The sequence below is a fragment of the Lepidochelys olivacea genome (genome assembly GCF_965140295.1).
Source record: "Lepidochelys olivacea isolate rLepOli2 genome assembly, chromosome: 11".
NCBI classification, from domain to species: Eukaryota; Metazoa; Chordata; order Testudines; family Cheloniidae; genus Lepidochelys; species Lepidochelys olivacea.
In genome coordinates, this window is record NC_140421.1 from 56,267,942 (window position 1) to 56,292,871 (window position 24,930).

General features: G+C 49.7%; 1 protein-coding gene across 2 annotated transcripts in view; it reads left to right on the top strand.

The window, feature by feature from the left end:
- SLC39A10 (solute carrier family 39 member 10) overlaps positions 1-24,930 on the top strand; it is a 77,334-nt gene that overhangs the window by 45,296 nt on the left and 7,108 nt on the right. For both annotated transcript variants that reach the window (XM_084642928.1, XM_084642927.1), the window contains exons 8-9: positions 48-128; positions 23,790-23,980. In XM_084642928.1, coding sequence (XP_084499054.1) covers positions 48-128; positions 23,790-23,980 — 272 coding nt within the window. The remainder of the gene's footprint in view (positions 1-47; positions 129-23,789; positions 23,981-24,930) is intronic.

Here is a 24,930-nt window from a genome sequence, read left to right on the forward strand (position 1 = left end):
GTAGCCAATAAAATTAAAATGCCATTATTTGCATCTTATTTTTCCAGGAGCAGCTTTTAGTGCCGGACTGACAGGAGGAATTAGTACATCTGTAGCAGTGTTTTGTCATGAGCTTCCCCATGAATTAGGTAATTAATTCTGTAAACTTCAAATGTAGATGTTTTTGATCTCTTTGACATTGAATGAAAAGGTACTATATGAAAAATATATCCACAGGTTATCAGAATAGTAATGAGGGTAAACAAAATGCAATGTGAAAACCATTAGGACGACCATTTACACCAGAAGAAATTCACATAGAGAACATGATTATAGTATGCCATTATTCAGTGTGTATAATCAGAACATTAACGTGTATTTTAGTAGGAATCTAGCATCATCAGTATACGTTCCATTCTGTATGTGAAACTTTCAGAACGCATGTTATTAGAATGTTCTTACTGAATACATTTGAGTACGTTGTTGGTTGGTCATGTACTTGTGAATGTATTGTTCTGTCAGGGATAGGCATCTGTAAATTTCATTCAGCTAGGAGTCATAAGGAGGCTTACTATATCCACAGCCAGTCAAGCCTGTTTGATATGGGGTCCTGCAAATAGAAGAGGTGTGCTGCTGCATCACATTGCATATGGTGATACTAGAGAAAAAAAATTGCATAGGCAAAAAGGAAAGTTTTATGAACATGACTTTTTAAACTGCAGCCATCTTGCTGCTGAACTGCTGTTTTGGCATGTGCTATGATGGGGAGTCGGTATGGATTATCAGGGTCCATACAATTCATAGTAGACTGAGTATATGGGAGAATATTTTGCTTCCTTGAAAATTAGGAGTTCCAGGCAGGTATGTGTATCTGAAATCCATTGGCACTAGGATAGAATTTTTAAAGCAGTTATTCTTTAAGGCTAGCCTTATCATTGCCATTTTACAGATATTTTTTTCACAGCTCAGTATGGGTAGTGATATGTTACAGTCCACTTCTCCCTGACTATTTTCCCTTGCTGAATTACAGTTCTGCCATTTGCAGTCTTCTCCATCCCTTAGAAGTTTTGTAACTGGAAGACCTTTTGAGACACTGTTTTCTGAGGCCCTGGTTTCACTTCTAGAGATTTTTAAGACTGGGGGAAAGAATAAAATGATCATACCAGGAATTAAAAGAATGTTGGCAAGTTTTCTCTCTTTAAAATTATCCTTTTGTCTTTACTCTCTGTTCTTGCTTTCTCCAATACACCATACTTTTGTAGTAGAGGTCACTTCTAGTGTTTCAAACAAGCATATATCATGAGTGACGTGTCCAGCTAATGTCTGTTATTACCCAGAGAGGACCTAGGTAGGGGCTTGTTTGTGCTCCTCCAAGAGAGCAGTAAAGCCACAAAATACTTGTAAAGCTTTTAGAGATCTTTGGATGAAAACCACGATAGAAGTAAATCAGATTTAGCCTGCCACCGTCTCTCTGAGGCAGGTAAGAGATTACAGATGGGGTAATGCAGAAGTTTTTAGTATTGGACAACAATGCTACACACAACAGTTTAGGACAAGAAGTGAAACTGCGGGAGAATTTAAGGAATTGGAATGTATGTTATTGGAGTTAGAATTTGTACAGGATAATGGAATTAATTTAGCACCTTGTCATAACCATACAGCTAAGGGTAGCCTAGAATTTCTCCTTACTTGTAAGGGGTTAAGAAGCTCAAATAACCTGGTTGGCATCTGACCAAAAGGACCAATGGGGAAAGAAGATACTTTCAAATCTGGAGGGGAGGCTTTGTTTGTGCTTTTGTTTTTGTGTTCTCTTGGGAAGCAGAGAAGCACTAGGTCAGAAAACTCCTTCTCCTATAAACCATCCTAAAGTGAGTCTCAGTATTGCAAAAAGAGTAAGTAAATAAGGCAGGGCGCGTTAGATTACCTTTTGTTTTCAACTTGTGAATTTTCCTGGTGCTAAGAGGGAGGTTTATCCCTGTTTTTTGTAACTTTAAAGTTTTGCCTAGAAGGGAATCCTCTGTGTTTTGAATCTGATTACCCTGTAAGTTACCTTCCATCCTGATTTTACAGAGGTGCTTCTTTTACTTTTGTTCTTCATAATAAAGTTCTGTTTTTTTTAAAGAATCTGGTTTACCTTTTTGGTTGGTATGTTATTCTCAAGCCTTCCCAGGAAGGGGGTGTAGGACTTGGGAGGATATTTTGTGGGAATAGGAATTCCAAGTGGTCCTTTCCCTGGTTCTTTGTCTAAATCACTTGGTGGTGGCAGTGTACTGTCCAAGGACAAAGGATTTGTGCCTTGGGGAATTTTTTAACCTTAGCTGGTAGAAATTAGTTCCTGGCCAATGGGAGTGCGGAACCAGTGCTTGGGGCAGCACGCGGAACCCTGTGGGCCCCCCTGCCTAGGAGCCAGACCTGCTGCTGACTGCTTCTGGGGCACAGTGCAGTGTCAGAACAGGTAAGGACTAGCCTGCCTTAGTCAGGCAGGACCACCGACTGGGACTTTTAATGGCTGACCAGAGCCACGGTGACCCAGTGTCTTACATTCCGTGACCCAGTAGTGGGTCGCGACCTGCAGTTTGAAAACCACTGCTGTAGGTAGCCTCCTTTTAGAGCCCCAGCTCTGATGGAGGTGGAGGGCAAAGGACCTATACTGAGTTTTAAAGGATCACTCAAAATTGGTTTCAGGCAAGCTGAGAGAGTTGCAGTCAATATATGTTGCTTCTGTTGGTGCTCACTGTATGAGAGAGGAGACTTCTATATACACAGCTAAAAAGGTGGGTTAAAAATTAACAAGTACTTTTGACCTACTTTTAAAGAATAATACTGAACCATTCCACTCATGTTATTTACGGCCATTACTTGAATACGTTAAGGCCAAGTTTACACTACAGACGTATATTGGTATAACACCGGCACCGACGGAAAAATCCACACCCCTGAGCAATGTAATTATACTCACCTAACCCCCCCATGTAGACAAGCACTGTCTTCATCACAGAATCATAGAATATCAGGGTTGGAAGGGACCTCAGGAGGTCATCTAGTCCAACCCCCTGCTCAAAGCAGGACCAGTCCCCAACTAACTCATCCCAGCCAGGGCTTTGTCAAGCCTGACGTTAAAAACTTCTGAGGAAGGAGATTCCACCACCTCCCTAGGTAACACATTCCAGTGTTTCACCACCATCTTAGTGAAAAAGTTTTTCCTAATATCCAGCCTAGACCTCCCCCACTGCAACTTGAGACCATTACTCTTCGTTCTGTCATCTGCTACCACTGAGAACAGTCTAGATCCATCCTCTTAGGAACCCCCTTTCAGGTAGTTGAAAGCAGCTATCAAATCTCCCCTCGTTCTTCTCTTCTGCAGACTAAACAATCCCAGTTCTCTCAGCCTCTCCTCATAAGTCATGTGTTCCAGTCCCCTAATCATTTTTGTTGCCCTCCGCTGGACGTTTTCCAATTTTTCCACATCCTTCTTGTAGTGTGGGGCCCAAAACTGGACACAGTACTCCAGATGAGGCCTCACCAATGTCGAATAAAGGGGAACGATCACGTCCCTCAATCTGCTGGCAATGCCCCCTACTTATACATCTCAAAATGCCATTGGCCTTGGCAACAAGGGCAGACTGTTGACTCATATCCAACTTCTCGTCCACTGTAACCCCTAGATCCTTTTCTGCAGAACTGCTGTCTAGCCATTCGGTCCCTAGTCTGTAGAGGTGCATGGGATTCTTCCATCAACAGATCTACCGCCTCTCGGAAAGGGAGACCGACAGGAAAAGCTCTCCAGTTCACCTAGGAGTGTCTCCACTAAACTGCTACCATGGCATAGATGCACTGGGGCAGCTGTGCCACTGTAGTGCTGCATGTGAAGACAAGCCCAAAATTAGAAACTTTAATCCCAGGTGGATTGAATCACTTAACCAGCTGTTTCCACCCTCTTCTGCTCAGCCTTCAGTTAATTTCTGTCTGTAGAAGGCTTTCGGTGATCTAAGAGCATTGGTTGAAGTGAAATTTCCCATTCTTCTTTGAGTGCTTTTCACGACCGTTCCAGTCAGGTGTGCGCCAAACGTTGGAAAGTTTTCCCTTAGCAGCACCCGTTGGGTCGGCCATGGAGCCCCCTGGAGTGGTGCCTTTATGAAGCTGCCGACCCACCCCCTTCAGTTCCTTCTTACCGCCCATGACGGTTGTTGGAACGGCATTTGCTTGCCTCGCAAGTGCTTCCCTTAGCTTGTGCGTTAGGTCTATAGTTTAGCGGTTTCAGTTTTTAGTTTATAGGTTTCAGTTCTTAGTTTAGCATAGTTTAATTATATTTTTGGTTAGGGACCATGGTTCCACTCTATTCCTTTCCTTCCCTTGGCTCCGGGGCATGCCTTGGGGCCAAGGGTTTAAACCGTGTGGGACCTGTAGTAAGCCCATGCCAATTGGCAACTCCCACGATGCGTGCCTGAAGTGTCTGGGGGAAGAGCACCAAACAGACGTGCAAAATTTGCAGGTCCTTTCGACCCAGGACGAAAAAAGAGAGGGCTTCCATCTGAAACAGCTTTTGATGGAGTCTGTGCTCCATCCTCAACCTGTGTTGGAGTGCAGGGTCCCGGGGCTGAGCGAATCAGTGTGCAGCGCTCTGGCCTCAGTGCGCGATATGGCACCAAGAAGAGTCCAGAGACCCTCAGCACGCCTCCCCGGCACCGCAGACTATCTGGCACTATTACCACTTGCCGATACTGCACAAGCAGAAGAAAACTGACATAGGCCGCTCACAGAGGCTGAAGGTGTCTCAGCTTCTGGGTGCATCCTGGGAAGGAGCACTCAGCGCTCAAGGGTCAAGAGTCGGCACCATTGACTTCAGTTCCCGGAGGGGGACCACTGAGTCCAGCCCCCCGTGACTCCCTGCATAAGCAGTACCAGGTGGAGGAATTGGAGTTACCCTCCACCCCAGACACTTTCGTAGCTGCCTGGGAGTTGATAGAACTGGCGGCATTGCAACTCCTGGCGGTCAGGGACAAGCCTCCTATACCTCCATGCCCAGCGCCATCTAGAGGGAAGCCGGCTATGATGTGGCATTCTCCTGCACGGCACCGTTGTCGACACCGCTCACAATTGCCGAGGCACTGGCAGCCATCTCGAGACTCCTTACACTCCTCCCCAGCGCCGCCCAGGCAATCCAGATCTCCAGCGTCGCTGGAACGGCATTGATCTCTGCCATCGCTGAAACCGCATCAATTGCCGGCACCGTTGGAGCACCGACGGAGTGGCACCAATCTCCAGCACCCAGCTCTCTGCACCGATCCCCTGTGCAGTGTGGTCATTGTCCCTTGCCGTAGTCGTCCAGGTCCAGATTGGAGTCATCAGACTCAGAGGCGGAATCATTCTACTCCCGCCACAGTGAGCACCGTTCCCTCAGACATAGAAGCGAGGCACCTGTAACTTGGCCTCCACGCTTGCAGCCTCAGTCGCAATGACTTGGACCCCCTCGGCTTATCAGCAGGCCCAGGGTTCGTTCTCCAGGGGCTCTCGTTCGGTTGTCTCCAAAACCAGAGCACCCCAATCACCTAGGGATTGCCTGGCCCCTAAGGGATTGGATACAGCTACTTCCCATGAGTGGGCTTCCAGGTCATCACAGAGGTTGCTGCAGTGACAACACCAATTGTGGACCAGGCTACCATCGCTGCAACGAGGGTCAGCCCACGGGTCTCCAATATCAACCAGGAGGAGGCCAGAGAGGTTGAGGGACAAGAGGACCCCGTGCTGCCTCTAGCCTCTTCATCCTCGTCCCCTGATGAGGCAATGGCAGGGAACTCAGCTTCTGGACCTTCACAATAGACCATAGGGCATACCAGGACCTCCTGCACAGGATTGCCCATGCCATGGGGTTGAAGGCAGAGGAGATTATTGAACCTGAGGACCCTATCGTCGATATCCTAATGCCAGAGGGCCCATCCAGGGCGCTCTGCCCCTGATCAAAACTATACAGAGCAATGTGAAAAGGCTCTGGCAGACCCCGGCATCCATCCTTCCCCCCACTGCAAGGGGTGTCGAATGCAAGTACTTTGTCTCGTCCAAGGATATGAGTACTTGTTTTCTCATCCGCAGCTGTGTTCCCTGGTGGTCACCACAGTTAATGAGAAAGAAAGACAGGGGCCAACTCCGAAGTCAAAGGAGTCAAAATGGTTAGACCTATTCAGTAGGAATGTCTATTCAACTGCGGGCCTGTAGCTGAGGATAGCTAGTCAACAAGCTATCCTTAGCAGATACAACTTCAACTAATAGGCCTCGATGTTGAAGTTTAAGTAGCTTACACCATTGGACTCCAGAGCCGAATTTACGGCTATCATTGAAGAAGGTTAGTCGGTGGTGAGAACCTCCCTTCAAGCTTCCCTGGATGCGGCAGACTCTGGCCATAAGAAGGGGTGCATGGCTGCAGGCGTCTGGTCTACCTGCAGTAGTGCAGCAAGCCCTGCAGGACCTTCGGTTCAAGGGTGCAGGGTTATTCTCAGACCAGACTGATTCTAAGCTGCACAATTTAAAGGACTCCTGGGCAACGATGAAGCCTCTGGGGATGCATACCCCAGCACCCCAGTGAAAACATTTCAAGTCCCACCAGCAAGAGTCCTACCCTCCTCATCCTAGACAAGACTTTTTTTTTTTTTTTTTTTTTTAACAGACAGAAGGCTAGAAATTCTAAGTGCAAACCACCCCACTCCCAGTCAGGGCAAGGCCAAGGCCTGACCAAGCTATCGTCAGGCTCAAAGCAGGCCTTTTGAAAGTGCGCCCGAGGACGGTGTACACGCCATGGCACCGGATCCTCCCCCTTTTTGAATCGCCTATTCCACTTCTACCGTGCATGGTCCCAAATAACATCGGACCGCTGGGTTCTGTGTACAGTAGAGGTGGGATATTCTCATGCAGTACCCGACCACTACAATGCGCGGTTGTCTGGCCTTCCTCAGCCACATGGTAGCCTGCACTTATGTGGTCAGGCATGCCAGACTCAGACTCAGGCCACTCCAAGCGTGGCTTTCTTCTGTATATTGCCCAAGGCGTGACAGGCTAGACTCAGTACTTCCGTTGCCACAACAAGTACTCCAGTCCCTCCAGCGGTGGCGCGAACCCCATACAGTGTGTGTGAGGGAGTTTCTTTCAACAGCCGACCTTGACCCTAGTATGGACACATCATAGTCGGGTTGGGGGGCACACCTGGGGGACTTCCAGATGCAGGGGCTATGGTCGCAAGACGAGCTCTCTCTTCATGTCAATATCGGGGAGCTCAGAGTGGTACGGTTGGTGTGTCAAGCATTCCTGTCCATACTGCAAGTCCAGTACATGGCAGTGACAGACAACACCACTGCCATGTTTTACATCAACAAGCAGAGGGGAGTATGTTCCTCTCCACTATGTCAAGAAGCCCGTCAACTTCAAGCTAGTTCATAGCCCACTCCATTCACCTGGAGGCATCTTATCTGCCAGGAGTGCAGAACGAGCAGACCACCTTAGCAGATCATTCTTTAATCACAAGTGGTCCATCTGACCGGATGTCATACACTCCATCTTCCAAAGGTGGGGATTTCCCCAGGTCAACCTGTTTGCCACCAGGAACAACAGGAAATGCCCAATATTCTGCTCCTTTCAGAACCACAGACCGGGCTCCTCCTCAGACACGTTTCTACTACCCTGGGGAGACCACCTTATGTATGTCTTCCCGCCAGTCCCTTTTGTGCACAGGGTACTGCTCCAGATCTGCAGAGACCAGGTGAGGGTAATCCTCCTTGCTCCAGCTTGGTACACCACGCTTTTGGTGCTGTCAGTGGATGACCCAATCTCTCTACCACTCTGCCCCAACCTAATCACACAGGACCACGGTTGCCTTCAGCACCCAGACCTTCAGTCCCTCCATCTCACGGCCTGGAAGCTTCATGGTTAAATCCAACAGAGCTCCTGTACTGGAGTCCTGTCAGGAACGTCCTTCTCGGACGAGCAGCAGGAAACCATCCACCAGCAGAGTCGCTTATTTAGCTAAGTGGAAAAGGTTCACCTGCTGGTGTGAGGAGTATCATGCACCTCCCTTACAGGCATCATGTCCGCTCATCTTAGAGTACCTCCTACACCTGAAACAACAAGGCCTTGCACCATCCTCTATTAAAGTACACCTCGCGGCCATCCATCCATTCCATATTCGCAAATCCCATGGTGGGGCATTTCTTGAAGGGGCTGAAAAGGTTATACCCACATGTTCGTCAGCCAGTACCCGTGTGAGACCTTAACCTGGTATTATCCATTGTGACAAAGCTCTGTCCTTGCCTCCATGGGTCCCACGTATCCTGGCAGATTTCGCTAGCCTCAGAGGCTCACTGTGACCCTCCACGTAACCCTTCTTTCTCTAGAGACAATGGTCACAGTCTACTGAGCCATTTTCATCATAAGCCAGCGTGGGAGGTGAGGAGAAGTTATCCTTCCTTGCACAGTCTCTGTCTCCCAGTCTCAGTGATTAATCAGGGGGCAAAGGTGCAAAGTTCTTAATTGGCCCCAGGTGTCTTAATTGACCTGGAGCAGCTTCCATTTCACTTAACCTGGTACCAGGGATTTGTTTAGCCTGGAGCTAATATATCTATCTCCCACTACTTTTCTATAGCCATCTGGCCTTGCCCCGTCACAGCAGGCTCATGGGGCCCCGCTTTGAGCCATTGGCAACTTGCTCTTTGCTCTGTTTGTCCTGGAAGGTGGCCTTCCTGGTTGCTATCACATCAGCTAAAAGGGTGTCTGAGCTGAAGGCACTAACTTCTGATCCACTTTACACAGTCTTCCACAAGAACAAGGTGCAACTCAGGCCTCACCCAGCTTTTCTTCCCAAGGTGGTGTCTCATTTTCATACTGCCCAAGATATCTTCCTGCTCGTTTTTTATCCCAAGCCTCACATCAGTGCCTGGGAAAAATAGCTTAGTTCACTGGACGTTCTGAGGGTGTTGGCATTCTACATTGAGCTTACTAAACCGTTCAGAAAATCAAACCAACTATTCGTGGCAGTTGCAGATCGGAGAAAGGACTCACGATCTCTTCTCAGCGTATTTGTCTTGGATCGCAGACTGTATCCGCACATGCTCTGAGCTGGGCCAAGGTCCCAGCTCTGCCTGTTATGGCACACTCCACAAGAGCTCAAGCTTCTTCAGCAGCATTTCTGGCCCAAGTCCCTGTACAGAAGTGCAGAGCTGTTTGGTCATCGGTGCATACATTCACCTCTCACAACGCTGTCACCCATCATGAGTGGTGCTCCAATCAGTGGTTCCTTGACTCCGACCCCACCTCCATGGTAGAGCTTGGAAGTCACCTGATTGGAATTCATGTGAACAAGCACTCGAAGAATAAACGGTTACTCACCGTCTCATAACTGTTGTTCTTCGAGATGTGTTGTTCACGCCCATTCCAATACCCACCCCCCTTCCCTTCTGTCGGAGTAGCTGTCAAGAAGGAACTGAAGCGGGGGTCAGGTCGGCACGGTCATATATTGAGCGCCATAAAGGCGCCACTCCACGGGGTTCCGCGGCTGACCTAACGGGTGCTGTTAAGGAAAAACTTTCCGACAATCGTGCACACGGCGCACGCTCTCACCTGATTGGCATGGACGTGAACAACACATCTCGAAGAACAACAGTTATGAGAAGGTGAGTAACTGTTTTTTTTCCTAGCATGATTTGGTAATCTTGCACCTGAGAATCGTTATCAGTGAAGTTAGTCCCAGAGTATGTGATTAATAAAACGCACCAATCAGAACACTTCAGGATATTTTAGTTTCCAGTGTTCTGCAAATTTATGAAAATCTGGAGTGGTCACATTCGTAAGAACATTTTGTCTTGTCCTTTAATTTTTGAAATAGTGCTTACTGCTGAAAAAGCACTGAATGCTAAACAGTGCTGAAACTGATAATTTATTTGAATTTGCATTATTAAGAAAACAAAACTGAATTTAACTTTCAAAAATCAGAGTAATAAACTTTGAATATGCCACAACACTTCTTCTGACAAATGTTCTTAATCTCCAGAATCCTCATTCTGGGCCTGATTGTCCTTTTATTAAAGTAAATGGCAAAAGGATGCTGATGCAAGTGCAGAGAAGGATTATACTTTAATGCAGTTTTGGAAAGTATGATGTAAATACCGGGCATCATATCTCATTCTTCAACTACTGTTTGGGTTACCCTAATCTCTGCCATAATGTGCATAAGAAATCAGTCAACTAAAGAACTTCAGGCAGATGAGGACAGTCAGACTTACTTTCCCTATTATAAATAATGTTAAAATATTGTGTGTTTGTGTTTAGATATATATTTTGAATCCCTGCCCCACCGCACTTTGTCACTTGTCTGTGTGGCTTGTAAATGCTTTCAGACGGGGACTGTGTGTGTTGCCTATTTGTACAACACATAAAACAATGAGGTCCCAATCCTGATTGATAGCTCTGTTACCACTCAAGAATAAGTCAGTGGCTAGAAATGCAAAAGCAGATAGGACTACTGTGTTCATAAGCATTTGAGATGTGATAGCTACCTGGTAGAAATCTGTTTCCGAGTGGGTAAAATATTTAATCTGGGGGAAAAATTCATGGAATTAACAGATTAGCTGTGAATCTGTCTCTTGGAAAAACAAGATGTTCTAGAGGTATGGATGAGATTTGTGCTGAAAACACAACAATTCACTGAGCACGGTAGCAGGAAAGTAGTCGGTAGATCAATCTGCTTTGAAACTATGGGTTTCAGAGTAACAGCCGTGTTAGTCTGTATTCGCAAAAAAAAAAGGAGTACTTGTGGCACCTTAGAGACTAACCAATTTATTTGAGCATAAGCTTTCGTGAGCTACAGCTCACTTCATCGGATGCATACTGTGGAAAGTGTAGAAGATCTTTTTATACACACAAAGCATGAAAAAATACCTCCCCCAACCCCACTCTCCTGCTGGTAATAGATATCATGATAGCTCACGAAAGCTTATGCTCAAATAAATTGGTTAGTCTCTAAGGTGCCACAAGTACTCCTTTTCATCTTTGAAACTATCTTACTGTATCCAAAACTGCATGTACATCATAGTATAAAACCTTCCACCAGATGAACTAGATACTGATTCTATCAGTCTCCTATTTCTTTAAAGCCAAAAGATTGTTTGATCCAAATGAAGAATCATAATAATACCTAGCAGTTATATAGTGCTTTTCATCAGCAGATCTCAAAGCTTTACAGAAGAGGCCAGTTTTTTCCCTATTTTACATATGGCAAAACTGAAACACAGGAAAGGAAAGTGACTTTCCATAGGCACAGCAGACCAGTGCCACAGCTGGGAAGAAAACCTAGATCTCCTGAGTCCAAGTTTAGTGCTCTGTCTACTAGGCTTCTTGTAGAAACTTCAGTGTTATGCAACATAAAATCTTCTTTTAAATCAGGGAAATACATAATCCTACCACAGTTTGTTACATCAAGATGCATTTAGGAGATAAAGTAATTTTAATAACAATGTATAAAAGTCAGCATGACTGACATGCTCTGAGTAGATGAGAATTTTTAGCATCATCATGTGTTCAGCATCCTGAAGAAGCTTATAAAAGCAGACATGAAACAGAGAAAATAAAGATTTTTTTTTTTTAGCTGTAAAAGTAATTGGAGAGGGAGCTAAGTGGCTTAAGTGCCACACTTCTGGCAAGAGCTCAACTCTTGAAATACAAGATGAGTCACATATGGAAAGGAACATTAAAATAACAGTAATCCACATTTCAGCTCTGCATTTGTTATGCTTAGGGGAGGCATGGTATGGTGGAATTCTGGAAGAGCTATATAGGGAAACTTGTATAGCATCTGTCACTCTTTGGTTGGGTCACATCAGCATTCAGTCATTCAATTTCACATTGCAGTCAAATGATAAGTTGGTGATTTTTAAGGCATTTTGGAAGAAATGAGGCCTAATTTAGAGGGCGGAAATGCAAGTTGGAATTTTGGATGCTCTATGTAAAATCTAGGTGAGAACTGTTCTGTTAGCTAAAGATCTATTTTCTACAGACTAAAATGCTGAAGACTTAGTTATACCTTAAGGGTTCCACACAGTTGCGTTCAAAGCTTTTTATCATGTCACACTAACTTTCACGGTGGTGTCCTTAAGATTGCCAAGGCCCTCTGGCAACTCCGTCGTCCATCCCTTCCCCCCTCAAAAAGGTCTGGAAAGAAATATTTTGTCCCAGCCAAAGGGTTTGATTGTCTTTATACCGGCCCTCCCCCAGGCGCGTCGGTGATTTCTGTGGCCAATGAAAGAGACAAACGGGCATACCAGCTGGACCCCCAAAAATAAAGAGGCCAAACGGTTGGAGCTGTTTGGAAGAAAAATTTATTCAACGGCCAGTTTGCAGTTCCATGTGTCAAACAATCAGGCCCTCTTGGGCTGATAAAATTTTAACTTATGGAACTCCATCCATAAATTCAAGGAGTGCCTCCCTCAGGGTTTGCCCCAAGAATGTGGCACCCTGGTCGAGGAGGGCACTGCGGCTGCCAGGTGCTCCCTCCAGATGGCATGGGACACAGTGGACTCGGCAGCCAGGGTGGTCACATCGGCGGTGGTCATGAGGAGCGGTACCTCGCTTAAGACGTCCGGACTCTCCCAAGAAATGCCAGCCTCCATCCAGGGGGCAAAGGGAGTGGTCTCTTTTCGGACCAGACGGATGTGATGCTTCATGGGCTAAAAGACACCAGGGCCATCTTTCGCTCTCTGGTCATGCATACACCTCAGCCTGCGAGAAAGCAGTTCCAGCTGCCACCTAGGCCTTGGCAGAGGGTCTGCAAGGAGAAGGGACAGAGTCATTAGTTTCAGCTGCTGTCACCCTTCCTCCAGCTCACCTGCACAGCCCGGCCCAACAAAAAACCCCAGGGGCCAGAAGCACTCATTTTCAGGGTGCGGTTGAGAGCAACACCCCAGTCACCTCCCAGGATCCACCCCACTCTTTCCTCAACCGTCTTTGTCCCTTCTGCTTGGCCTGGTCCCGAGTCACCTCAAACCGTTGGGTACTGGACACAGCGTCTCAAGGTTGCACCCAGCAGTTTTCGGCTGCCCCTCCTTTCCACCCTTCCCTCCTTCTCATCCATTTTCAGGGACACTTCTCACGAGCAACTCGTCAGCCAAGAGGTTGAGAACCTCCCGCCCGTGAGGGTGGTGGAGGAGGACGACACTTGGGACATGACAGGGAAAGGATTCTGCTCCCATTATTTCCTAATCCTGAAAACAAAAGAGGCCATCAGACCCATTTTGGACCTGTGACACCTCAACACGTCTCTCAAAAAGTTGAAATTTCACATGGTCTCCCTGGCCTCCATTATCCTCTCCCTGGATCCGGGAGGCTGGTACACTGCCCTTGACTTGAAAGGTGCCTATTTCCATATTTCTGTATTCCAAGGTCACAGGCATTTCTTCTGTTTTTTAGCGGGCAAACGCCCTTTCCAATTTACGGCTTTCCCCTTTGGGCTCTTATCGGCTCCAAGGGTCTTCACGAAATGTATGGCACCAGTGGCCGCTTACCTCAGACGTCGGGGGGTCCAGGTCTTCCCGTATCTCAACAATTGGCTCATCAAGGGCAGGTCTCGGGAACAAATGCAGAGAAACCTCGATCTGGTGCATTCCATCTGCTGCGACCTGGGCCTGTTGATAAATGAGAAAAAAATCCACCTTAAGGCCAGTCCAACACAGAGTTCATTTGGGCAGTTCTCAACTCCACGTGAGCCAGAGCCTTTCCTCCAGAGGTGCTTCTTCCGACCATGTCAGACCTGATCTCCCATGTGAAGAACCACCAACTCATAACAGCTCACACATGCCTGCGGTAGCTGGGCACGTACGTGGTCAGTTCTTTTCATGGCCACTGCCTTGTCGCAGACCCTGGTCTCTGATGCTTCGGACCTGGGCTGGGGAGCCCGCCTTGGTTAGCTCAGCACTTAAGGCTGCTGGCTGTAGCACGATCTGGCCCTTCACATCAATTTCAGGGAGCTACGGGCTGTTCTTGCCCCACCTGAGGGGCCAGATAGTGCAGGTCCTTACTGACAATACCACCACGATGTATTGCATCAACAAACATGGCAGAGCCAGGTCGTCAGCCCTTTGCCAAGAAGCTCTCCGCCTTGGGGACTTCTGTGTGTGGCATGCCATTCATCTGGTAGCCATGCACCTGCGTGGGACCAAGAATATGCTAGTACAGCAGTTCTCAAACTTTAGCAACCCAAGGGCCCTCATTTTGATTTTAAAATTTTCAGGGACCCCTCCCCCATTCCACCCTTGCCCCACTTCTTCCCACCCCCACTCACTCCATTCCCCCCTCCCTCTGTCACTCGTCTCCTCCACCTTCACTTGTTTTTACCAGGCTCGGTCGGGGGGTTGGGGTGAAGGAGGAGGTGTGGGATCTGGGAGGGAGTTTGGATGCGGGATGGAGTGCAGGGTGCAGGCTCTGGGTTGGGGCAGGGGGTTGGGGTGCAGGAGGGAGTGAGGGGTGCATGCTCTGGCCTGGGGAAGGGGGTTGGGATACAGTGTGGGGTGCAGGCTCTGGGCTGGGGCAGGGGGTTGAGGTGTGGGAGGAAGTGAGGGGTGCAGGCTCCGGTAGGGCTGCGCTTTCCTTGAGCAGCTCCTGAAAGCGTCTGGCACTTTGGATGCGGCTCCTATGTTGGGGGCAGGGTGTCTCTGCGCACTGTCCCTGCCCACAGGCACAGCCCCTGCAACTCCCATTGGCCGCAGTTCCCTGCCAGTGGGAGCTACAGAATCAGCACTCAGAGCAGGGGGCAGCGTGCGAAGACTCCCTGCCCTCCCCCCACACACACTTCCCCAGTGGCCACAGGTACATGCTGGCTACTTCTGGGAGCAGCACAGAGCCAGGGCATGCAGGGAGCCTTAGTCCCACTGCACTGCCGGACTTTTAGCACTGGGAGAGGGGGAAGAAGTTGATCAGTGGGGCCCGTGGACCCCAAGGAGTACCTTGGGAACCCCCAGGGGTCCACGGAACCCAGTTTGAGAAACGCTGTGCTAGCAGATCGCCTCAGCAGGACTCTCGTCTCACCGCGAATGGTCGCTCCATCTGGAGGCAGCCAGTATGATCTTCTGAAAGTGGGGGACTCCCCAGGTGGACTTGTTCGCATCTCACCAGAACAGGAAATGCCACGTATTCTGTTAGCTCTGGGGGATGGACAGGAGTTCCCTGTCAGATGCTTTCCTGCTTCCATGGTCAGAAGCCCTGATGTACACCTTCCCGTTGGTGCCATTGATCCAGGGAGTCCTCGTGAAGATTAAACAGGACAAGGCAAAGGTTATCGTGTTAGCCCCTGAATGGCCTCGCCAGCACTGATTTGGTACACTGCTGCACTTTTTGGTAGCCATGCTGCTGCAACTCCCTCCCTGGCCCGACCTGCTGTCCCAGGACCACAGCTATCTCCTGCACCCAAACCTGGAGGCATTGCACTTGACAGCATGGCTGCCGCATGGCTGAATGCGGAAGAGCGGGAATGTTTGATCTGGGTGCAACAGGTCTTGCTGGGTAGCAGAAAGCCATCCACCAAAGCGACTTACCGTGCAAAGTGGAAAAGATTCACATTCTGGGCTTCGGATCAATGCGTCCTGGCCACACAGACCTTGCTGCAGGTGATCCTGGATTATCTTCTGCACCTCAAACTTCAGAGCTTATCCCTGTCATCGTTTAGGATCCACCTAGCTGCTATTTAGACTTTCCACCCTCTTTTCCAAGGCAGGTTGGTCTTTGCTCACAACGTGATGGCCCAGTTCTTGAAAGGTCTGGAGCGTCTTTATCCTCACGTCCAGGATCCTGTTCTTCCCTGGGATTTGAATCTCATGCTGTGGAGGCTCATGGGGCCTCCCTTCGAACCTCTGGCTTCCTGATCTCTTCTCCTCCTCTCCTGAAATGTAACATTCCTGGTGGCGGTTCTGTCCACCCACAGAGTGTCTCAGATCAGGGCACTTATGTCAGAACCACCCTATATGGTGTTCTGCAAAGGATAAGGTCCAGTTACAGCTGCACCTGGCGTTCCTGCCCAAGGTAGTTTCCCAGTTTCATACCGGCCAGGACATTTTCTTACCAGTCTTCTTTCCAAAGTCTCATAAATCTGAAGAGGAGCACAGGTTACATGCCCTGGACATCCGAAGGGCACTGGCCTTCTATATCGACAGGACGCGGCCATTCTGTAAATCAACGCAGCTGTTCATTGCGGTGGCAGACAGGATGAAAGGTCGCCCAGTGTCTGCTCAAAGGATTTCATCCTGGATCACGGCCTGCATACAATACTGCTATGAGCTGGTGATTGTGCCTCCGCTGGCGATAGTCAAAGCGCACTCGACTAGAGCACAAATGTCATCAGCAGCCTTCTTGGCTCAGGTGCCGATCCAAGAGATCTGTAAAGCTGCTACCTGGTCATTGGGTCACACATTTACACCCCCATTATGTGCCTACCCAGCAGGCCTAGGACGGTGCTGGCTTCAGCAGGGCAGTGCCATAAGCTGGAAGACCGTAAACACCGAGTCCACCTCCGTGGACACTGCTTGTGAGTCACGTAGAATGGAATCGACATGAGGAAGCAGTAAAGAAGAAGAAACAACCATTACCTACCTCTCATAACTGTTGTTCTTCGAGGTGTGTTGCTCGTGTCCATTCCATTACCTGCCCTCCTACCACTCTGTTGGAGTTGCCGGCAAGAGGGAAACGAGAGGGTGTAGGGTCAGCAGCACCTGATATACTGGCACATGAGCGTGGCACTCAAGGGGGCTCCATTGCTGACCCTATGGATACCACTAAGGCAAAAATCTCTAAAGACCATGCATGTGGGTGCACGCACACCTAAAATGGAATGGACATGAGCAAAGCATCCTGAAGAACAACAGTTCTTCGAGTGATTGCTCATGTTTATGCCACAGTAGGTGTTGCGTGCTCGCTGCGTGCACCGGTGCCGGAAGTTTTTCCCTTAGCAGTACCCGTACAGGGGGAGCATTGCTGCGACCCCTGGAGTGGCGCCTCTATAAGGGGAGCTGTGCACTCCCCCCACTCTCAGTTCCTTCTTGCCGCCAGTGAAGGTGAGTCAGAACTTCTTGCTCCAGCTCTGGTGCAGCCTTTCCAGTTGATCTCAGTAGTACTTTTAGCTAGTGTTAGTAGCTCGTAGAAAGTAGTTTTCAGATGTTAGAGTGGGCTCGGGGCAGCCCCATGCCCAAGGCTTCAAGTCTTGCAACTCCTGTCACCGTTCCGTGCCAAGGAGTGATCCGCATGCTGAGTGTTTCCGTTGCTTGGGCGAAACTCACGTGAGTGAACACTGCAAGATCTGCAGGTCCTTCAAGCCACGAACTAAGAAGGAGAGAGACATCAGGCTTCGCACTCTCCTCATGGAATCGACGCTGGCCCCAACTCCAGCACGCCAAGCGGACTCGGTGCCCGGCACTGTGTCATCAGGGCACAGCAAAAGCCCCTCCACCAGCCGGCACTCCTCCCCCTCCAAGAAGCAGGGGAAGGGCTCCACCTTGCAGCGGCGCCGAGAGAAGGAAAGGGGAGAGACTGGTCCTGCATTGGGCAACCCTTTGTCGTCGTCGTCCCGCCCCCGGGCCCAAAACCTCCAACTCGTGTTAAGCGGAGTAGCCCGGCAGTGCCAGCATGCACATCTCCTGCAGTCAGGAGGCCATCGACGCCGGAGGCTCTACAGGCCGCACGAGACATTCTGAGCTTGCCAGTACACGGTGCTCCGCCACTGATGGGCCCTCGGTCCCGAGGCAAACCGCTGCCAGAAGCTTGTCAGACCTCCCCGGCGCAGCACAGCTCCTGCTCCAAGGACCACTCCCTGCCTTGTTCGACATGCGGTGTCCGGTCAACTCGCAGCTCACATCCACCACCATCGACGCCAGCCAGGCTACCCGGTTCGACACCATCCGGGCAGGAGTCTGAGGGTCCCTCCACGCTGCGCGGTAGCACTGAGACAGGCACCGGAGACGCTCCTCCTCGCGACGCAGTTACCATAGCCGGTCTCGGCACGATTAAGTTCTTGCTCTGTCAGACGTCGCACACGGGACTCTCCTCGCGCTTCATTGGCACCAGGGCACCATAGCTCCAGGTGCCAAAGCGAGTATCAGAGCAGCACTTCTGGTGGGTACCGGTCCTTGACGTCGAGGTCCCGGTCCCACAGAAGACGGTGTCACAGGCACCGTTATTCCTAACGCTTCTACAGGATCGTGTGCTTGGTGGTGTCCTCGGCCTTGGCACCCAGCCGTCCATCACTGGGCCGGACCAGGTAGCGCCACCGTGCCCTCAACATGGACAGTGGCAAGGGGCCCCATGGCAGGGGCAGTGGTGCCAATGGGCATCGTGGCTGCCGATGCCCTCCCAGACGGGAACCCGCTTGGTGGCCGGGGCATCCGAGGCTTCATTGGCCTCTCTATCTCGGCCGAGGCCCACGGCTCTGTGCCGGCCTCCTCTCTGGCACTGGATGATACCATAACAGCACCGCCACCCTCTGCCCCGCAGGAAGATTTCAAGGTGCATCAAGACCTGCTAAAGCAGATGCTGTGCAGCTGCCAGCTGCAGGTCGAGGAGATGGAGGGCCCATCCGACTCCCTCCTTAATGTACTGTCTTCCTCGGCTCTGGGCCACCTGGCTCTACTCCTCTACCAAGGAGCAGCCAACATCTCCAACACCTTGTGGCAAATTCCCGCCTCTTTGGCCCCGATTTCCAAGAAGGCTGAGAGGAAGTACTTCGTGCCAGCCAAGAACCACGAGTACCTCTATTCTCACCTGGCACCTAACTCTGGTGGTGGAATTGGTGAACCACCGGAAGCGACAGGGCAAGCCCGCACCCACCCCCAAGAATAAAGACGCCAGGAGGAAATTTTGGTAGAAAATTTTATTCCTCTTCAAGATTCCAGCTCAGGGTGGCCAGTCATCAATCATATGACTTTAACCTATGGGAGTCCCAGCCAAAGTTTGAACCACTCCTCCCGGAGCGGTACAGAAAGGACTTTAAGGCTCTAGTGAACAATGGGATGACGGCGGCTAAAGCAGCCCTTCATGCAGCATCGGACGCGGCCGATACAGCAGCTCGCTCGATGGGTTCCACAATCTCTATGCACAGGGTGTCATGGCTCCTCCTGTCCGGGCTATTGGCGGCAGCCCAGTCCCTCATGCAGGACCTGCTGTTCGACGGGAAAGCCCTGTTCGTAGAGCAGACGGACGTCAGGCTGCACGGGATGAAGGACTCCCGTATCACTTTGCAGACCTTGGGCCTCTACATCCCTACGGCTAAGGACAAGACCAAACCGCAAACGTCGGCTCAACTTGCAGGGAGCAAATATGAGCCCCCGTACAAGAGTCGGAGAGTCCAAAAGAGCCGGCCTTAGCAACAGTTCTGCTTTGCCTCACAGCCCAGGCCCTCTCAGGGAAAGAGGCAGTTTTGACTATTTGCAGGGGGGCACCAGGGCAGTTGCCAGGGAAAAACCCCTATTAATAAAGTTTATGTTCTGTAACCGATTGTCTGCCTTTCAGGTGGCGTGGTCCCGCAAACATCGGACCAATGGGTCCTCAACACCATTTCCAAGGGCTACACATTGCAGTTCAGTTCACCCCTGCCCTACCACCCCCAATCCCTGGTAGGTCCTGTGGACCCTAGGGCAGGAGATGGAGCGACTACTGCACCTGGGGGCGGGTACCAGTAGAATTCCAGGGCAGGGGCTTCTACTCCCAATATTTCCTGATCCCAAAGGTGAAAGGGGGTCTCAGGTCCATCCTGGACCTGCGGGATCTCAACCGGTTTATGGTCTGCTCCAAGTTCCGCATGGTGTCCCTCGTCTCTATTATCCCCTCCGTGGACCCAGGGGTTTGGTACGCAGCCCTGGACCTTCAGGACATGTATTTCCACATCCATATTTTTGAGGGGCACAGGCGCTTCTTCCATTTCTTGGCGGTACTAGACCACTACCAGTTTATGGTCCTCCCATTTGGCCTATCCACAGCATCCAGGGTTTTCACGAAGTGCATGGCGGTGGTAGCAGCCTACCTCAGACGGTAGGGGGTACAGATCTTTCCATACCTGCATGATTGGCTTCTCAAGGGCAACTCTCGGTCCCAGATAAGGGCGCATGTGGAACTGCTCCTGTCCACATGCGCTGATCTCAGCCTCGTGGTGAACAAGACCAAATCAGCATTAGTTCCGGTGCAGCACATAGAGTTCATAGGGGCTCTATTGGACTCCGTAAGGGCCACAGCCTCTCTCCCGCTGAGCAGGTTTGAGACCCTCAAAGATTTCATCGCCGTTGTCACTGGAAAGGCCGTCACCGATGCAAGAGCATGCCTTCAGATCCTGGGGCACATGGCGGCATGCACGTATGTGGTCCGCCATGCCAGGCTCCAAATGAGGCCCCTCCAGCTCTAGCTAGCCTCCAAGTTCTCCCAGGCCCTGGACGGGCTGGACAAGGTTCTCACAGTACCATCCTGGTAGTTGCCTCCCTACAATGGTGGTCTTACCCAAGCAACATTCTGCAAGGGGTTCCTTTCCGGAAAGTGACCCCATCATTAGACCTGGTGTCTGATGTGTCAGACTTGGGCTGGGGAGCTCGCACAGGGAACGTGCAAACCCAGGGGATGTGGTCAATCTCGGACCTGTCTCTCCATATTAATGTCAGGGAGCTCAGTGCGATACGGTTGGCGTGTGTTGCTTTCAACACATGCCTTTGTGGCAAGGTGGTCAGTCCTTACGGACAACATCACCACGATGTACTACATCAACAGGCAAGGCAGGACATGTTCCTCGGCCCTCTGCTGGGAAGCGCTGAGCCTATGGGAGTTCTGTATAGCCCACGATATCTCCTTGAGGGCTTTCCACCTATCAGGTGTCCACAATACACAAGCCGATCGCCTCAGCAGGTTTTTCTTCCCCTAGTACGAACGATCACTCCACTCAGAGGTCACTCACCGGCTCTTCGGAGAGTGGGGAGTTCCCCATGTAGACCTGTTCGCAATCCACCAGAGCCGGCGTTGCCCCCCGGCTCCGGGGAGGCTTGGGGAGGGGCGCAATCTCAGATGCCTTCCTCCTGCAGTGGTCAGGCCAGTCTTTCTATGCTTTCCCACCATTTCGCCTCATCAGCAAAGTCCTGCAAAAAGTAAAAACAGACAAAGAACGTATCATCCTTATCGCCTCAGCGTGGGCCCGCCAACACTGGTATGGAACCCTCCTGGACCTGTTGGCGGCCCCTCCGAGGAGGTTGCCACTTCACCCGGACCTCCTCTCCCAGGACGGGGGCCACTTCCTCCATCTCAGTCTGGCCGTTCTTGTACCTGACTGCGTGGCTGCTCAGTGGCTAGATGAGGAGGTGTTTGGAAGAAGTCAGGCGGGTCCTCATGGAGAGTAGGAAGCCATCCACACGCCGGATGTACCTGGCGAAGTGGTCCAGATTTTCCAGGTGGGCGGTGGGGCGGGGAGTCTCCCCATCGTCCGCACTGCTCCAGCTTATCCTCAACTACCTCCTGTCCCTTAGGACCCAAAGACTGGCACCCGCCTCTGTCAGGGTAGACTTGGCGGTCATATCAGCCTTCCACCCGCCAGTGCAAGGGCACTCAGTCTTCTCCCATACTATGACCGCCCGCTTCCTGAGAGGCCTTGACCGCTCATTCCCATGTGCTAGATCCCCCGTACCGTAATGGGACCTAAACCTGGTGGTGTCCCGCCTCACAGGACTTCCTTTTGAACCACTGGCCACGTGTTCCTGGTCTCACCTCTCGTGGAAGGTAGCCTTCCTTGTAGGAATCACGTTGGCCCAATGTGTCTCGGATCTCAGGGCCTGGACCTCGGAGCCCCCATCTACGGTTTCCATAGGGATAAAGTCCAGCTTCACCCACATGCGGCATTTCTCCCGAAGGTGGTCTCCGCCTTCCATATGGAACAGGACATCTTTCTTCCCGTCCTCTGTCCTAAGTCCCATTCCTCCAACGGGGAACGCTCCCTTCACACGCTCGGTGTGCATAGGGCACTGACCTTCTATCTGGATCGGACCAAGCCGTTCCGGAAATCCTCGCAACTTTTTGTTGCCTCAGCCGAGCGTGTGAAGGGGCAATCAGTTTCCACCTAGAGCCTTTCTTGCTGGATCACCTCGTGCATACACACGTGCTATGATCTGGCAGGGGTTCCCCCGCCACCGATCGTCAGGGCGCACTTAACGAAGGCTCAGGTCTCGTCGGCTGCCTATGTAGCCCATATCCCAATCCAAGACACCTGTAAGGTTGCCACTTGGTCCTCAGTTCACATGTTTACTTCACATTATGCGATCGTCTCCCAAGCTAGAGATGACTCCGGGTTCAGCAGGGCAGTACTGCGTCCTGGCAACTCGTGAACTCCTACCCACCTCCAACAGATATAGCTTGGAGTCACCTACTGTGGAATACACATGAACAATCACTCGAAGAAGAAAGGACAGTTACCTGTTCCTTAACTGGTGTTCTTCGAGATGTGTTGCTCATGTCTATTCCACATCCTGCCCTCCTTCCCCTCTGTCGGAGTTGTCCGGCAAGAAGGAACCGAGGGTGGGGGGAGTGCGCAGCTCCCCTTATAACGTGATATAGAGGCGCCACTCCAGGGATCACAGCGGTGCTCCCCCTGTACGGATACTGCTAAGGGGAAAACTTCCGGCACCAGTGCACGTGGCAAACACGCAACACCTTCTGTGGAATAGACATGAGCAACACATCTCGAAGAACACCAGTTACGGAACAGGTAATTGTCTTTTATGAGAGACAGGTAAGCATTTTTTTTTTTTTGTTTTCATCAGACTGTAAACTCTGATTAAATTGTCAGTGGGAGATGTTTGCTACTTACTTTCAGTTTTAGGTCACTGTGAATAATCCCAAAAATTGAATTACATCGGACATGAAGTCTTCTGTTCTCATGGGGTGCATCAGTGTCACTTTTCACCCCAGAATTCACAAATAATATGTTTGACGGAAACAGAACTGTTGAAATAGAAATTAAGTCCGGGAATTCTGTTGTCCTGTATCTTTAGACACAGGTGATTTCTACTAAACCTATCTTAAAAATAAAGCAACAAAAGGAGGTGCGAACCCCACCTCTCTACACCTATATTAATGTTGGAGATAATTATAGTGTAGCAAATACTTAATACTGACATCACAGTAGGATACAAGGTTAATGTAACACATTTCAAGCCAGTAATGTATAAATCAGTGTGGATTTGTGTAATCTAGCCTTCTCCTGAAAATCTGTTTGACCATCACTCTCTTCCCTTCCCCGGTGGTACATTTTCCAACTTCATATGCTGTAGCTCCCTCCTGGCACTAATGCTCGTTTATCGTCCTTCCGCACATGCGAAGTAGAATCTGTGAAGATGAGAGCGACGCTAATAAGCCCTGAGGGACTGGTCAAGAATGAACCTGCATTTCTTTTATTAAAAAGCCAGCACCCCGCTCTCTGAACGTCACTGCTTTTGTACACACAAACCTGACGGACTTCACAACTGCACTCTAACTGGGAGGGCTGGCTTGGGATCCTTTCAGAGTTCTGTTAATGCCCCATATCAGCTAGTATGAGTCATGGTTGCCTTTGAAATCAGATTTTAATCCAGGAAGTGGTATGTATTGTAGGCTATATAGTCATACACTGTTGCCCCTTCTCCCCTCAAAAAAAAGCCTCCAGTACGTTTGCCACAATGATAGACACTTGAGTAGTTCCTTAGCTAGATTAGATAATATAACTGAGGGCAAATGCATCTATTCAGTCTCTTGTGAGATTATGCCAATTAAAAACTTTCATTATTCTGTCTCAATTTCAGGTGATTTTGCCGTGCTGCTTAAAGCCGGTATGACAGTAAAGCAAGCTATTGTGTACAACCTCCTGTCTGCTATGATGGCTTACGTAGGGATGCTGATAGGCACAGCTGTTGGACAGTATGCCAATAATATCACTTTATGGATCTTTGCAATCACTGCGGGCATGTTCCTTTATGTTGCATTGGTAGATATGGTAAGATTATCATTTTGTATTGCCTTATTCTGCATGTATGAAATCTGTGACTTTGAATAACCCACAATGTAACTTATTTTTTTTGTGTTGCGCAAAATAAAGCAAACCACCTACAGGCAACTCTCTAGACAGCCATTCATACCTTGCCATCTCTTAAAAAGTATAGTATAGTAAATTCGTGGGGAAAACCTCCAGCGTTTTGCAATGTCCGACTTGTTTGGGTTTTCATCTGACCAAATCCATTCACTCTCAGGGTTGCATGTTAAGATATAAAAACTTCTTTAATACCACTTGCTGCTCTCCCAGTGACAGTCACCCTTCTAGGCTATCCTTTGATTTTTGCTGCTTTGTGAGGATGTGTTTGGATACTCTAAGGCAGTCCATGATTGATTTTAAGTGGAGATCAATCCTAAAACTGGTTTCAGAGTGGCAGCCGTGTTAGTCTGTATTTGCAAAAAGAAAAGGAGTTTTGTGGCACCTTAGAGACTAACAAACTTATTTGAGCATAAGCTTTTGTGAGCTACAGCTCACTTCATCAGATGCATACATTTGGTCCCAAACATATCCGTTTGGATGTTTAGAAAAGATTGTTGGTAAATATGGCTATCAGGTTAATTCGTGACGAATGTCAAATTTAACAAATGTTGCTTCTTTGAGTGATGATTAAGGCTAAGGTTATGTCACGGAAGTCATAGATTCCATGGACCTCTGTGACATTTTCTGCTTCATCCTAGGGCAGTGGGGCCTGAGCTGTCAGCTGGTGGGGGCAGCCCTCAGCTGCACAGGCTTTCTCCCCTTCCCACCACGCCTCAGGGCTCATTCTCTCACATACACCCCTCAGGCTTCAGTCATCCCCTGTCATGCGCCTCCCTTATTTTTAGTAAAAGTCAGGGACAGGCCACCAGCTTCCATAAAAATTTTTCTAATGCGACCTGTCCCTGACTTTTACT